Source organism: Fukomys damarensis, unplaced genomic scaffold (genome assembly GCF_012274545.1).
Source record: "Fukomys damarensis isolate Sample0158 unplaced genomic scaffold, DMR_v1.0_HiC HiC_scaffold_16, whole genome shotgun sequence".
NCBI lineage: Eukaryota > Metazoa > Chordata > Mammalia > Rodentia > Bathyergidae > Fukomys > Fukomys damarensis.
In genome coordinates, this window is record NW_022900928.1 from 61,972,068 (window position 1) to 61,987,136 (window position 15,069).

Below are 15,069 nucleotides of genomic sequence, written 5' to 3' on the forward strand. Positions count from 1 at the left end.
ACCTTTAACTCTGAAATGCATTAGTCACTGAAAAGAAAGTTTACAGGAATTAGCCCTAATTCTTGCAAGACCAAATATAGTGTTCCTAACCATCACCATCTTCCCCCCTCAAAAAAAAAAAAAAAAAAAAAAAAAAAAAAAAATCTCACAAATAATGTGCCCTGACTCTTAGAATCCCTAGGATTCCTTAATCCAAAGCCAGAGCCTAACATTACAATGTATGTTGTTCCCAGAGGGCTATGGAAGCAGCATAAAATACTGCTGTCCTACAGTTTACTTTTTTCTGTGTGTGTATGCTCTGTTTTTGTTTTAGGAACTGCAGTTTTGTAATTACCAAAGGAGGGTGGCTAGAATCACTGAATTGAGGTTCTTCACTTGATATCATATCCTACTATCCTGTCCTTCAAAAAGGCCTCATACAGGCCAGGAGGTAAAAGTGTTTTTATGTGAAATCAAACTTTCCAAAAGTCTTGAAGAAAATAATTACACTAAAGGAGGAATCCACATAGTCAAGACACAGTTTTTCTCAGGAAAATGGAATTATTTAATCTTAGCAAGGGCAGCCGCTCTTCTTTCTGTGTTCTGGAACAAGGCACGAATTAAAGCTTTTACTTCACTGGAAGAGAATGCACTTGCCAGGGGTCCTTTTCCATCAGCCCATCTGCAAAAAGCAAACAAACACAGAATTCTATTTCCTATTATGTCTCAGAAGTGTAAGAAAGATTTTTAAGTTTCTTCTTTGAACCAAATGCTTACACAGAAACACAGTAAATCTTGGGTATCCTCCCTCCTTTATAAATCTACCTATCAATGTCTTGGATCCCTCAGCTCACTGGCTGCATTTGATATCAGCATAGCCAGACAAAAAGAGCAAGAGAGGAAGGAAAAACTGTTCCTTTGCCCTATACTCATTAAGGTCTCTCTGGTAATTATGACCATATGCTCCCATGTCTTGAGCTGTACAACTTTTTTTTTTTTTTTGAAGAACACAGACAAAATAAGAACCAAGATACATCATGTAAAGGTACAAGATCCCAATGATGAATGTAACTGTACTGTATGCCTAAAAAGTACCAATAAACTTAATGAAAAAAAAAGAAAAGAAAATTTAAAAATAAATAAATAAATAGATAGATAGAACACAGACAATAAATTTTAACTGAAAAAGGATTGGCACTAAAAATATATAAAGTAGAGCCGGGTGTGGTGGCACACGTGTAATCCCAGCACTCGGGAGGCTGAGGCAGTAGGATTGCTGTGAGTTTGAGACCAGCCTGGGCTACATAGTGAGTTCTAGATAAGTCTCAACTACATAGTAAGACCCTGTCTCAAAAAAAAAAAAAAAATACACACACACACACACACACACACAAACACATATGTAAAGTAATATATATGTAAAGTACCATAAATGTAATACAAAAAATAAATAAATATATTTTAAAACTCCCATGAATCAATCTAGCAGGATATAGGAAAAGATATGAACAGCATTTACAACAGAAGAAACATGGATGGCCAAAGAGATGCTCAATCTTAATAAAATTTAGGGAAATACAAATTAAAATGAAAAGCTGTCATTTTATACTAACGAGATTATCAAGTCTGATAATCCCAAACACTGGTGAAAATGTAAAGCAAAGGGACAAACTATGAAATATTTGTACAATGGGATTGATAGAGCAGTGAAAATGAAGTGCAGCACACAAACCACCATGAATGAATTTCAAAAACATACTGTTCAACAAAAGAAGCAAATTACAGAGGACTCCGTTTACAGACAGTGAAGAAAAGGCCAGGTCCAAACTTTGTGTTCAGAATATGTGTACAAAGAGAAAATTAAAAGGTAACAGGAAGAAGGGAGATAGCTCTTTTTCAAAGGAGAAGGGAAACAAGAGATAGAAGAAGGGAGGGAAAGTGGATGAAAAAAGAAATTAAGATGTGTTATGTACATGTGCTGGCACCACAAAGGAATGTAATTATACATTACACACATGTATTAATAAAGAAAAATATCTGAAAAAATAAAAATAGGATAATGCATTAAGTACAAATATATATATATGATATATATTGTATATATAAATACATATGCTATGTATATTGTATTCCTTCATATGTATATTTTGCAATCTTAAAATATTTAAATTACACATGACTAAAGGTAGCTTTTCTGGTAAAGAAAACATTCTCAGTTAGTTATCAGCTTTTTTTCAGTGCTGAGAATCGAACCTAAGGGCACACCATCACTGAGCTACATCCCCACACTGTTTGAGACAGGATCTCACTAGGTTGCCCAGGCAGCATTCAAACATACAACCCCCCTGCCTCAGCCTCCCTCAGTGCTAGGATTATAGACATGTACACCTGGCTATTAGCTTTGCATTCACAATTCTCTAAAACAATACTAAAAGCATAAAAAAAGAAGTTGAGATGTACTAGTGTTGTAATTTTTCTCATTAGCAAGGAAAGAGAGGCTGCAAGAGGCCCCCTATTTTTATCGTCGTGCTGAGGATTGAACCCAGGGGCACTAAATCACTGAGCTACATCCCTAGCCTTTTCTATTTTGAGATAGTCTGGCTAACTTCTCCAAATTGGCCTAAAATTTGTGATCTTCCTCCCTCAGCCTCCTTAGTATCTGGGATCACAGGCATTCACCATCACCTTGATTTACAAGAAGTCTCTTCAACAGCAGATAAAAAATGCCCATGTGCTGATCTCTGAAGCATATTACCTAAAGACACCTTTTTACCTACTAAAGATTTATTTAGAACAAATCAAAACTTTGTATTAACTATAGAGATAGCTTGATGTAATTTTCTTTTCAAGTAGAAGCCTCATTTATATTGGAGTTTTTTGTGGGTCGGGTTTGTTTTTTGTGTGTTTGTTTGGTTTTTCCCATTACCAGGAATTGAACTCAGGACGTTGCACTTGCCAGGCAGATGTGACATTGCTACTTCCCCAGCCCTGGTTGGAACTTTTTTGGAGACAGGGTCTATGTAGTTCAGGATGGCTTTGAACTTACTACATAGCCTCAGCTGGACTCAAACGGTGGCGATCCTCCTGCCTCAGCCTCCTGAGTGCTGGGATTAGAGGTATGTTTATAGTGTTCTAGACTGGACAATATGCACTGCAAACAGCATAGAAACATCTAGGATGACTGATCTCATATAATTGGACACCTGCAGTAAACTAAAGCACAGACAAGTAGCTACACAGATGGAAACAGATCTTAAGGCTTCTACAGGGAATTTCCTATGCAAGGTAGACCTATTCATTAATGATCTACCATGATGGGGCCAGGGATTTAGCTCAGAGGCACAGCACCTGCCTCACAAGCGCAGGGTCCTGAGTTCAATCCCCAGTACCAAAAAACAAAAACAAAAAATAATCTACTATGATGATATAAAAGTATCATTTGATATATAATTAACCACATCTACTCTGTCACGCATATTAGTGACCTCTGCACACTGTGATGTAGCATGCTGGACATGGCAACATTAACTGATTGTGTTAGATGAACATATCACCCACTATATTGAGGAAAAGAACCCTTTCTAGTGCATGGTATTTAGCTTTTCAAGCTATTGTACTCCCTGCAGAAAAACTACCTACAGTCAATCAAAGTCTTGTGGTGCTGAATATTAAAGAAAGAAAAATGTTAATTCTGTTAGGAGACCAACATCATTTTTAAAATGCATCCACTACTGGTTTAAATTAGGAGCGATTACCATCCAGGTATAAGATAATGTACTTACAATACATGCTGGATCATGTGCATTGTGTGCCAAAATTACACGTTCAAGATCAAAATAATATAAATGAGAAGTCTATACTATTCAGTGAGAAAGTAGTAATGAGATTTATACTATGATAGACTACAAAAAGGCCGCAACTACTGCTCTCCAATATGAAACTCTTCCCTGAGTAATATTAACAACTAGCACTGCTACCAATGGCACTATTATCCTTTTGGGCTGTTGAAGAGATATACGCCTCTACGGAAGGGTTACACGCACCGATCTGCAATTTCTTGCAAGCTAGCTTGTAGTATCATCATCAATTCTTTGAAAGGCATCCATTTTGGTACATAGACAGGAACTTCTTCTTGATATGGCTTGTTCTTGTTTTCTTCAGATAGAGGTGCAAATACTTGGGGTCCTTCATCCATCACTGTTTTGCATAAGGAATATAATCTATCACCATCTTCAGTAGAGATGTCCTAGTTTTGCACAAAGGGAACAGAGTAGAATTGGCCCCACTTAGTAGTAGGGAAGGGGTAAGGCAGACTTCTCAGTGCAGGCTGACCAAGCAGATTAGCTACAATATGTTTTCCAATTAATTTAGAATACCTTACTAGACATCAAATTCTATCAGGTCTCTGAAAATATTCCTGAAGCTAGAATGACACAAAATATGTTTCAATAGATAGAAATTTAGTTTGCCTGCGATAAGAGTCCATTTATCCACAATGTGGCGAAACTTGCTGTAAAGGAGATGTTACTACAAATAAGGGTTTTGTCAATCTATGCTTTACAAACTGCACAAATCTGGTTAATTTTCCTTGTAGGATAACATATACATTCTCAACTGCAAAGCTTTGTAGGAAACGTGGTACCTGCCTAAAACTGTATTCACTTTATTAAATGAAATTACTTAGTTTACTTGGAAACCAAATGACTTCATACTGTATAACACAGTATGAAGACTGGGACCACTGTCCAGTTTTCAATTTCCTCATTCATAATTTATAGATTGTAGACAGAGAAGTACAATCCTACTTGCTTATCTAAGAATGAAAAAGATTAACAAGTCTCCAGAAAAACAGAATTAAGACAAAATTGAAAAAATATAACAGTGGTAGACAGGAAACATGTATGATTTCTTCTACCATCTGTGTTGATTAAAAATGAGACTTCAACATTGCTTTCTTAATAAAGTCACAATCTGGGATAAGAATTGCATCTCAATTTTTACTGAGTGAGGCATCATAATGTATGAGGAATCTAGGGCTCTTACCTCAAGGGCAGTGATTCTGCCAATAATTTCAGAAACTGCTGTATTTAGTAAAGTCCCCATAGCCTTGCAATATAAATTCACTGGCAGGACATCCTGCCATACAATTCCAAGTCTCTTTAGTTGGTGTAGCACCTGTTAGGAGAACAGTTATTTACAGAGAAGAAAGACTGCTGCTACTTTCACTTCCAGATTTACCTTATTCATTTTCTATGTATATGGGGAAAGAAGAGTTATGCAAAAGTGAGGTAATCAAGAACATATGCTTTTTAAATATTTAATTCTCAGTAATATCCATGGAAGACAAAGCAGACTCATTTTGAAGATGAGAAAACTGCTGGAAAAGATAATTCATTTAAGAGAGAGGAACATGGCTGAAACTCCACATTTTAAATTTCCCAGGCTAGGGAGAGATGAATAGGAAAAACACAGAGGATTTTTAGAGCAGCGAACTGATACTATACTGGTACTATATGGATACTATAATGGTAGATACATGGCATTTTGCATTTTCTAAATCTATACCAAAAGTGAACCCTGATACATTCTGTGATCTGTAAATGTAAGTTCATTGTTTGTTAACAAATGTATCACTTTGGTAGAGGATTGTTGATAAAGAAGCAGGCCATGCAGATGTAGGAAAAGGGTTTATATGGGAAATATCTTTATCTTCCTTTCACTTTTGCTGTTAATCTAAAACTGCTCTAAAAAAAAAGACAAAAATGCAACTCATAGAATGGAAAAAAAATACTGAAAGCCATATCTGATGATAAAATAAAAATTTATATCCAAATTCAGGAATTCTATTATATCAACCAAAAAAATAATTCAAGTAAATAAAATAAAACCAATAGAACTCAATAAAAATAAATTTCCCAAATACAAATTTGTAAGTCAACTACTTGCTACAACAGATTTACTAGTCACATTATTAGGTCTATGAAATAATAGCTTCCTGGGCCATGGATTTAGCTCAGTGGTTCTGCCACCTGCCTCTCAAGTGCAAGGGCCCAAGTTCGATCCCCAGTATCAAAAACAAACAAAAATATAGCTTCCTACTGTCTTGGTGGGGCAGAACTATAAAAGTATCTAGATTTTCCAATGAGGATTATGGAGAATCAACTGAGCTATTTGTTAGGTATTCTTTGCTGCTTTTTAAACGCCACCAACCAAAAAAGGGCATCTAAGCATAGAGTACAAATTTCAGCACTAGCAACAGCCTCCTACCTGCCGAACTGCTTTACTTGCTGCAGAATAATTCTCTTCATCATCCATGTTTGAAAAGTTCCTAGCACTTGACAATCTTTCCAGAAGTTCACCTTTTTGTACCCGCATTTGGGCCAAAAAACACTCTGTCCCTACGATGGGAAAACAAAATAAAAAATTCTAAAAGCTATTCAGAGCAGAAGAGGAGAGAGATAAATATAAACCATGTATCTGTTCTACCTATATGAAGATAATTGCTAGATAATATAAAGCTGCCTCAAAGACAGGAGAAAAAAAATCACTTCTAATGCATATAGCTGCTTCTTCCAACCACATTCTCAGGATAACAGATAAATCTCTCTCAGTAGTTTGTCTACAGTCTGAGTCAGCTAAGAAAAATCACTTAAATAAAAGAAACTACTGAAGAGAAAAATCAGAATAAAAAAAAATAACTGAACCACAAAGATTCTCTGCTTTTCTCAGGCTATCATTATGGTAAACATATTGATTTACCTCATATTTCTATTCTTTTGACTTTAATAATCCCAAATAAAACTAAAGGAGATGGAATTAGGATAACTGTCTTACAGTTTTGCAAAAGAATAAGCCTGGACATTAATGCATTCTTACCAACAATGGTAACAGCACTGTCCCACTATAAATCTTATTTTGTGTCATTCTACTGATGTAATTCTGATCTGGTGATGTCAATAAATACCAAAAATGAAGTCTGAGATGCTAATATTCTATGAAATTATATCACAAAAAAAGCAATGCTTCCACAGACTAAATTCTCTTTATAAAATTAAATAACTAGGACCAGGGATTTAGCTCAGTGGTTCCGCTGCATGCCTCACAAGTGCAAGATCCCAAGTTCAATCCCTGGTACCAAAAAAATAATAATTTAATTAAATTAAATAACTAGGGACATTTGAAAATTAAATGGCCTTCCACTTTCCAATACAGTTCAGGACCACTACCTAATTTCTAACCATCTCATTTATAAATAAGATAGCTACTAGGCTGAGAAGCTTGCACAGCCATGTTTTCCTAAATTTAAGGTATCAGTTACCAAGTCTTCGGAAGCCAGGTACAAGATCCACAAAGGTAGTAGTGCCATCACAAAGAATGGGTGCAAGATGTAACCTGAACTGATGCCCCAGGGTCAGCAAGTGATGAGCAATGTACATACAGTTGTTATGGTGAATGGCAGCCAACTGCGGAAGTTTCTGAAGATTCTCCCTAGGCCAAGAGAAAGAGTAGAAGTAGAAATCACCTATTACTGAAGTCGAGACTGATGAAAAGTCACTACTCCTCTAATGTGTTCTGATGTCACTAAGCTTAAGTAAGCATTTTATAAACGCTGAACATAACAAGATGAAACCTCATTCCCACATCCAATCAGTTGAGGTCATTCTGCTCAAATATGACCTTACCCTATTAACTACCCCAAGTATTAACAAAAACCGAAGATCAAAGGAATCTACCTGAGTCAACTCTACTAGAAACTTAGCAGGACTATACGTAATACCTTAAAATTTAATTCTGAAAGTCTGTAGAAACACAGGTTTATTTCCCCTTTCTCCAAATTCTTATTTCATTTATATAATGAAGGATTTGCGTATTTTCTAATTCACTAGTTTTTAAAACTAATTACAGATTAGAGTCACATTGGAAATTTTAAAAAATACAGATGTTTAGATTTTACCCCAAGCAAGTTAATCACAACCTCTGAGAATAAAACTTGGGCAATTATACTTCCTTACATATTCCCTAATGATTTTAATTTTCTTCCAGAGTTTAAAAACCACTGCTTTAATTCTTGGATACATATCTGTCTATCTACCCAACCTGGGAAGAAATCTTGTCATGTATTTTTGCTATACACCCATCAGCATCATTCAATGAGCACTTTCTAGCTTGCTGACTACATGTCACACTGGGATATACAAGCCAGAAACCAGCACCCGAAGACAGTTTTCCTCACTTCAGGCTGTTTATCAGAACCATTTGTGGGGATTTTAAAAACACAGATGCCTGGGTCTTACACCAGACCTATATATCAAAGCCTTACGGAAAAAACCTAAGCAAATATGTGTATCTTTGAAGCTCTATATGTGATTCTAAATGCTGCCAAAGCTGAAAATATAAGACAGGGTTTCTCCAAGTGTGGTCCCCTAACAAACAACATCAGCATCTCCTAGAAATTTTTTTAAAAATCCAAGTGGCAGCCTTTCTGCCTCAGCCTATTGAATCTAGGGCTTCCAAGATTCTGATGCCCACTGATGTTTGTGTCCACCACAGAGCTCCAAGGTCATAGAGAAGGGAAAGAGAGGTAAATCTGACGCCACAGCAGTGGGGAAAATATTTCTAAAACACAGAGATAGGATAAAATAAAATTAAAAGAAAAAATGGCTAACACGCCATCTGACTCCTTAAAAACAAGGCCATGAACTTACCCATGTTTTCTTTTGTTTCATTATATATAAATTAAGAACTTTAAGCTACATCAAACATAATACAAATAAAAATAAGCCACAATAAATAAGCTCTTTTATAATGGGAAGAAGTGGGTTTAGTCATAAACATATGAACAGTTCAAAAATCTGAATGAAACAGATACTTCAAATAATAAACTGATTTTTTTCTTTGAAAGCACAGTCTCTTTGGCTATGAAATAGCTTTGTTAAACTATTACTAATTACTATTATTAAAAAGCATCTAAAACATTTAATCTGCATTAAAAAAACAGAAACTTGAGAGTTAAGTAACTTTTCAGAACAACAGTTCAGATAAATACAGTCGGTGGTGTTAGAAGAGTGGCTGATCATACTAAATAGCATTCTCTCTGCAAAACTACAAATGCCAAGGGAAAATGTTAGTATGTTGACCAGACAGCAATATGGAATAATGTCTTTTGTTTTTTTTTTAACCAAGCAGAGTTCTGAAAATGCCTAGCCATTAAAAATAAGTTATGTTGAGTCTTAAAACTTGCTACCCACTATACTGCAAGAATACTGAAAACTGCCCTTATTAATTTAAGAGTAAATGCCCAAGTCTTTTTAAGTGTTTTTAAGTGATTTATTGTTTTTTCTTATGATTTTAATACCCAAAATATTTTCAGTGAGAATATGAAACCACTGGTTTTAATAGTTTAGACATACTATTATTACATAGAAATGAGACACAGTAGTACTTACTTATGGTATGTTGGTACAACATCATGGAACAAATGGAAGATATTCCTCACTGAGTAGAAAAGTTGAACAGCACTAAAAGGAAAACAAAGATTTCAGAGAAATGCATAAGAATATACTGAAGCAGAGAGTTAAAAACATTAAACTAAATATGCTTTTAGTACAGGTCATCAATTAAAACCATGGTTGCAAACAAAACCTGCCTTGGTCACTGCTAGAAAATACCACTAATCTAGATGGAAACACATCTTCAACCAGCATTGACTAACTAAACTGCAGTTCTGAAAAACCTGGATCCATTAGTAATTTTAAGAACAGTAGCATTCAACCTAAAGCCTCTTTTCCATTTATCAATTTGTGTTCCGCCAGGACCCAGAGTATCCTTTCAGTAACAAATGGAGCTAAGCCTCCAGCAAATGTCACCTACTTAGTGATGCACTGTGCAAAGGGCACAGTACCAAGAAAGGCACTCACTGGGTTCTTTTAGAATCAGTCTGACTTTCAGGTTTCACCTTTTCTCGTTCCTTCCAAAGGCAAGGAGATGAATCAACATTTTCTAGCATAGAATCTAGCACTCAAGGTTTTTGCCCTTTAAATCTGTTCTTAAAGCATCTAAAATTTATTATTAAAAAGCATTTTAAAAGAGCAAATCTAAGATTTGCTTATCTCAATGTTTAACCTATATACCTTGAATAACTCAGAGGAATTCCATAAATGCTTACAAAAATAAGGCATGGTTATCCTCAAAAACACCATTGCTACTAGTTACCATAACTGACTGAATTAATTCACTTTATTTTTGCTGAGTATGCTGCTGTTTGACATTTGATAATGTGAGGGGGCACTGTAATGGAGTTATGTTTTTGTTTACCTTGTTGAAAGCCATCTCTTTTAATGGGATGAACATCTATAAATATTTAGTACATAAAAATAGTGTTTGGTATCTCTTTTCTCAGTAAATTTTAAAATACTGCTCTGCATCTCTAATTTCTGATCTGGTATGTTATACAAGAATGCCATGTGAAGAAATAATCACACCTATACTTACTCTGCCAAAAGAGTATATACTTCCGTTATAAGTATGTATTTTTCTTCCTACTTATAATTAAAACTGGATGGACTTATAAATGTGATTCACTAAAGCCATGGAAGTATTTTAGCAAAGTGAAGGGATTGTGAAGATAAAAACTGCAGATCTGACAATATGATATTATTAAGCCAAATCTAATTAAAATTGTTCTTTGGTGATTTTTTTTTTTCTTTGGTACCAGGGATTGAACTCAGGCTCTTGCGCTTGTGAGGTAGGTGGTGGAACCACTGAGCCAAATCCCTGGCCCAAACTTGTTTTCTACTGTAGGGATAAGAAGTAAACTATTAAATACAGAATTTTTAAATTCAAAAAAAATGTTTTTAATAAATAAATGAGTAAATACAGATTCAAACCAAACAGGGTTTTGTAAATTTGCTTTACAATTAACTTGGGCTATAGTCCGCCATTTTCTTTTCAATTTAATCTAGAAGTAAAAGGGACTAAATTAAACAAAAAGAAATTCAGTATAAGATGTAGAATAGTCTGATACGCTAATCAAAATGTAAATTAGAAGAGGTAACCCTGAAAGGCTGACAACAGATCTGTGGTATGTTCTCTTCTTTTCCATCTTAGACTGCCTAACAAATTATTATTGTTTTAAAAATGAACTTTTCTTTTTTTGGTTGAGACAGGGTCTTGCTATGTGTAGTTCAGGCTGGCCTTGAACTCACTATGCAGCTCAGGCTGGCCTCAAATTCACGGACATTCTCCTGCCTCAGCATCCTGCATGCTGAGATTACAGGTGTATACCAGCATGCCTGGCTAAAATAAAAATAAACATTTTAAATGTAAAAATAGGGTCTGGATTTCAATAGGTAAAAAGCTGGAGCGTATAGTGTAATTATTACTATTACCATCACTACCCACCAGTGATAGTTAACATTTGCATACTAATCATTTTCCAGGTGCTTTACATGAACTTTCTTGATTCAAATTTTATAGTCAAAGGCTAAAAAATAAACAAAAATTAGAGAGCGGTTTGTTTAAAAGTGATTAACAATTTTTGACATTAAAGAAACATACATGCCCATTCATTTAGGTACATCTACAGTATTTCTCATACTTTGTTCTAATATCTATATGTTGTTATAAATAAAGAGATCAATAGATATCTCTATGTACTTTCTAGAAAAAAGTATTAACTAGCTAGGGATTTAGCTAGCGCCAGTGCAAGGTCCTGAGTTCAATCCCCAGTACACACACACACACACACACACACACAAAGATATTAACTATAGGACAAGGAAACCTCAAGAATTCCAGACAATTTTCTAAACGTCTAGTCTGATGAAACATTTTAATGAGTCACTGGCATTTTCAGACAACTCAAAATTCATACCACTGATCACTAGTCGTTGTTGCTTCTAGTAAAGTCTGATAGGCAAGCTCCATTAATTTCTTCACTGATTCACTGATGCGGCATGTGGGCAAAGAAAAAGAATGTTGGTCCAACGTATTTTCAGGCTGTAAGTTCACTGCTCCATCGTACTGAACTGCAGACACTTTCTGCACTGCTAGCTTGTCATCTTCACCAGGACTGGGTAAGTCTGGGACTTTTATCTTAGAATCAGGAACAATCTAAGATTCAAACACAGATACAAAATATGCACTGTTTTCAGAATAATTCAAATGCAAGTACACAGCTAAGTATAAGACAATAGCTGTTTTCATGATGATTAAGCTTCAGTTCCAGAGAGCAATTAAGAGAACTGAGGCAATATGGCATTATTTTAATAACAACTCAATCTTGGGTGACAGCTACACCTCTGGCTCTTTTTAAAATTATTTTTATTTTTAGAATGTCTTCCTACATTGCCCAGGCTAACCTCAAACTTAAGATCTTTCTACCCCAGCTTCCAGAGTTGCCAGGATTATAGGCATGTGCCAACATGCCCTGTTAGGGTCACTTCAAAGAGGATAAGACTAATGTTCAGAAGATCAATAACTTGCCTCTGTGAGCTCAGCAACTGTCGCGCTCCCTTCTACTTTACTATATATGTCACAAACATTAGCTGCTTCTTAAATACAGTGTAACATAACCCTGGTACCTTCACAGTATTGTGAATTTCAGAGGTCATTAGGTTTCTGGCCATCACAATCACATCCTGACACTTCTTATTAGCAAAATGAGAATTAATATTACGAGCATATTTCAGCAAATCAGTAGTATCTCCTTTCAAAAACCTCATTTCCTTTAGGGCATTTTCAAATTCTTCAGTGGACTGTATGATCTGAAAGAGAAAAACATTTAAAAAAAATTATATATTGTCATCCTTCAGTGTATGTGGGGGACTGGTACCAGGTCTTCCTTAGATACTAAAATCTATGGATACTCAAATCTCATATTAAAAAGGTATAGGACCAGGGATTTAGCTCAGTGGTACTGTACCTGCCTCAAAAGCACAAGGTCCTGAGTTTGATCCCCAGTACCACAAAAAAAGGAGAAAAAAAGGTATAGCATTGGCATATAATCTCCACACACACCCTCATTTAAATCATTACTTGTAATACTTTATATACTGCAAAAACTATGTAAATTAGTTGTTATGCTATACTGTTTAAGGAATACTAAGATAGAAAAATCTTTACATATTCAATACAGATACAAGTATTTTTCTACATATTTGCAGTCTGCAGCAGGTTGAATCCATAAATGCTGGACCCATAGATACAAAAGGTCAATTGTCCATATATTCAAGTCAATGTTAAAATTTCAAATCCAATGTATAGAAAAGAACAAGAACCAAAAGGGTCACTTAGAACTTAGAATAAATCACCAAATACTAGGTTTAAAAAATTAGTATATATTTTTCCAGGCTTATTTTTATCAGGTAGAATATCTGCAACAGAAATTGCTGGACTCTGGTAAAGATGAAATAATTTTAAAATAAACTTATTTTAGTATGCAAAAAAGTACTAAAAATAAGCCAAAAATTATATAATAGCTATATAGCTGATCAATTATAAAAGAATAAAGAAAATACAGTTAATAATACACTTCGCAGCTGGACATGGTGGTGCATACCTATAATCTCACCACTTGAGAAGCTGAAGCAGGAGGATCACCACAAGTTCAAGGCAAGCCTGGGCTACACAGTGAGTTGAGGGACAGCCTGAACTACAAAGCGAGACATTGTCTCAAAAAAAAAAAAAAAAAAAATTGTGTGTGTGTGTGTGTGTGTGTGTATCTTTTCTAGAAGTTGTAACTAAAGAACAAAAGATCTGCAAGAAAAAAGCAAAAGATAGCAATAGTAATGAACAATATCTACAACCTTCTGTGATACAAGTGCTCTTTACCTCTTCATATTGCTGTAGCTTGCTGCTGTTTGTTGGAATAGAATAAACCAAACAGTGCTTGATAAGGTACTCAGACAAGTCCTCCCAGATCACATCACCAAGCATCTCAGTCAATATGATTGTAGATTTTTTTTCATTTTCTAGGTCAGTGTTAAGAGGCAAATCTGAATTCAAAAGAAAAAGTTTTAAACAAGACCCACTTACAGTTTTGATATATTCTTAAATTCCCTAGTTTTGTAGAATTTTTCAGTTTGGGGATGATGGGAAAGAAAACAGCACAAATAATTCTACAGCTACCCCAACTGACTGCGTGGGACAAGGCATGACACAGAATTATGATTATTTTATTTTCACTACGCAACTGAATTATGTGCACTATATAACTGCCTGTTCTGTATTAAGCCATTTACATTGTAATCATCTACTGTTAATTTATTAATCTATTATACGACAGGCACTCAGAAGATCTGCATTTAATGCTAAAACCAGTTTAGAATAAAATCTCACTTAATAATGAGTAAACAGAGAAAAGGAATAAAATAAAATTTATTTTAAAAAATGAATAAATCTATTTTTTAGAGCCCATCTCTGCATGGCACAAGGGAATTAGCTATGTGGAATTTAGTTCCAATTCATAAAGAAAGGTCCCAGAGTCGAGAGTCTTAGAAAAAGGTGACCACATTATCAAAGACATCTTACATTGTCTAAAGATGAGGTTTGCACTGTCCAATAAAATAATGTGACTGAAATGCTAATATTTTTATTCTAATTAATCTAAATTTACATTTACAAATAGAAGGAGGGATGTATGGTTATAAATGGAAAACACAAGTGGGCTTTGTGGTAATAGAACAGTTGTGTGTCTTAACTGTAGTAATGGGTGCAAATATCTACACTTAATAAAACTACACACACACACGCACACACACACACGTGCATGTGAAACCTGAATAAACTGAATTTTACCAATGTAAGTTTCCTGGTTTTGATACCGCATTAGTTACACAGGATTTTAACACTAGGGAAAACTGGGTGAAGAACACACCCCCTTCGAAAGGTTACTTTAAAATAAAAAAAAATTTTAAATCAAAACAAGGAAACTATAAAATATTTTCTGGTAAACATAACTTCATCGTTTTGGTAGGACAGCTCACTATAACCACTGCATCACTATTACTATTGCTTTGTCAGACATCAGGAACATAAGTCATTTGTATTATTCCACATATCAAAATGCTGATCCAGTCAGTGTACACAGAC

The 15,069-nt window shown here is 35.0% G+C and overlaps 1 protein-coding gene across 1 annotated transcript in view; it reads right to left on the reverse strand.

Annotated features, from left to right (window-relative positions):
- Nucleotides 1-509: 509 nt before the first annotated feature.
- Nucleotides 510-15,069, reverse strand: part of Zw10 (zw10 kinetochore protein) — a 32,918-nt gene continuing 18,358 nt past the window's right edge. The window contains exons 8-16 of the mRNA XM_010629454.2: nt 13,810-13,973; nt 12,561-12,743; nt 11,852-12,090; nt 9,426-9,497; nt 7,298-7,467; nt 6,247-6,377; nt 5,023-5,154; nt 4,023-4,225; nt 510-661 (exon numbers count right to left, since the gene is read on the reverse strand). Of these exons, the coding sequence (XP_010627756.1) occupies nt 541-661; nt 4,023-4,225; nt 5,023-5,154; nt 6,247-6,377; nt 7,298-7,467; nt 9,426-9,497; nt 11,852-12,090; nt 12,561-12,743; nt 13,810-13,973 (1,415 nt within the window). The 3' untranslated portion in view covers nt 510-540. The remainder of the gene's footprint in view (nt 662-4,022; nt 4,226-5,022; nt 5,155-6,246; nt 6,378-7,297; nt 7,468-9,425; nt 9,498-11,851; nt 12,091-12,560; nt 12,744-13,809; nt 13,974-15,069) is intronic.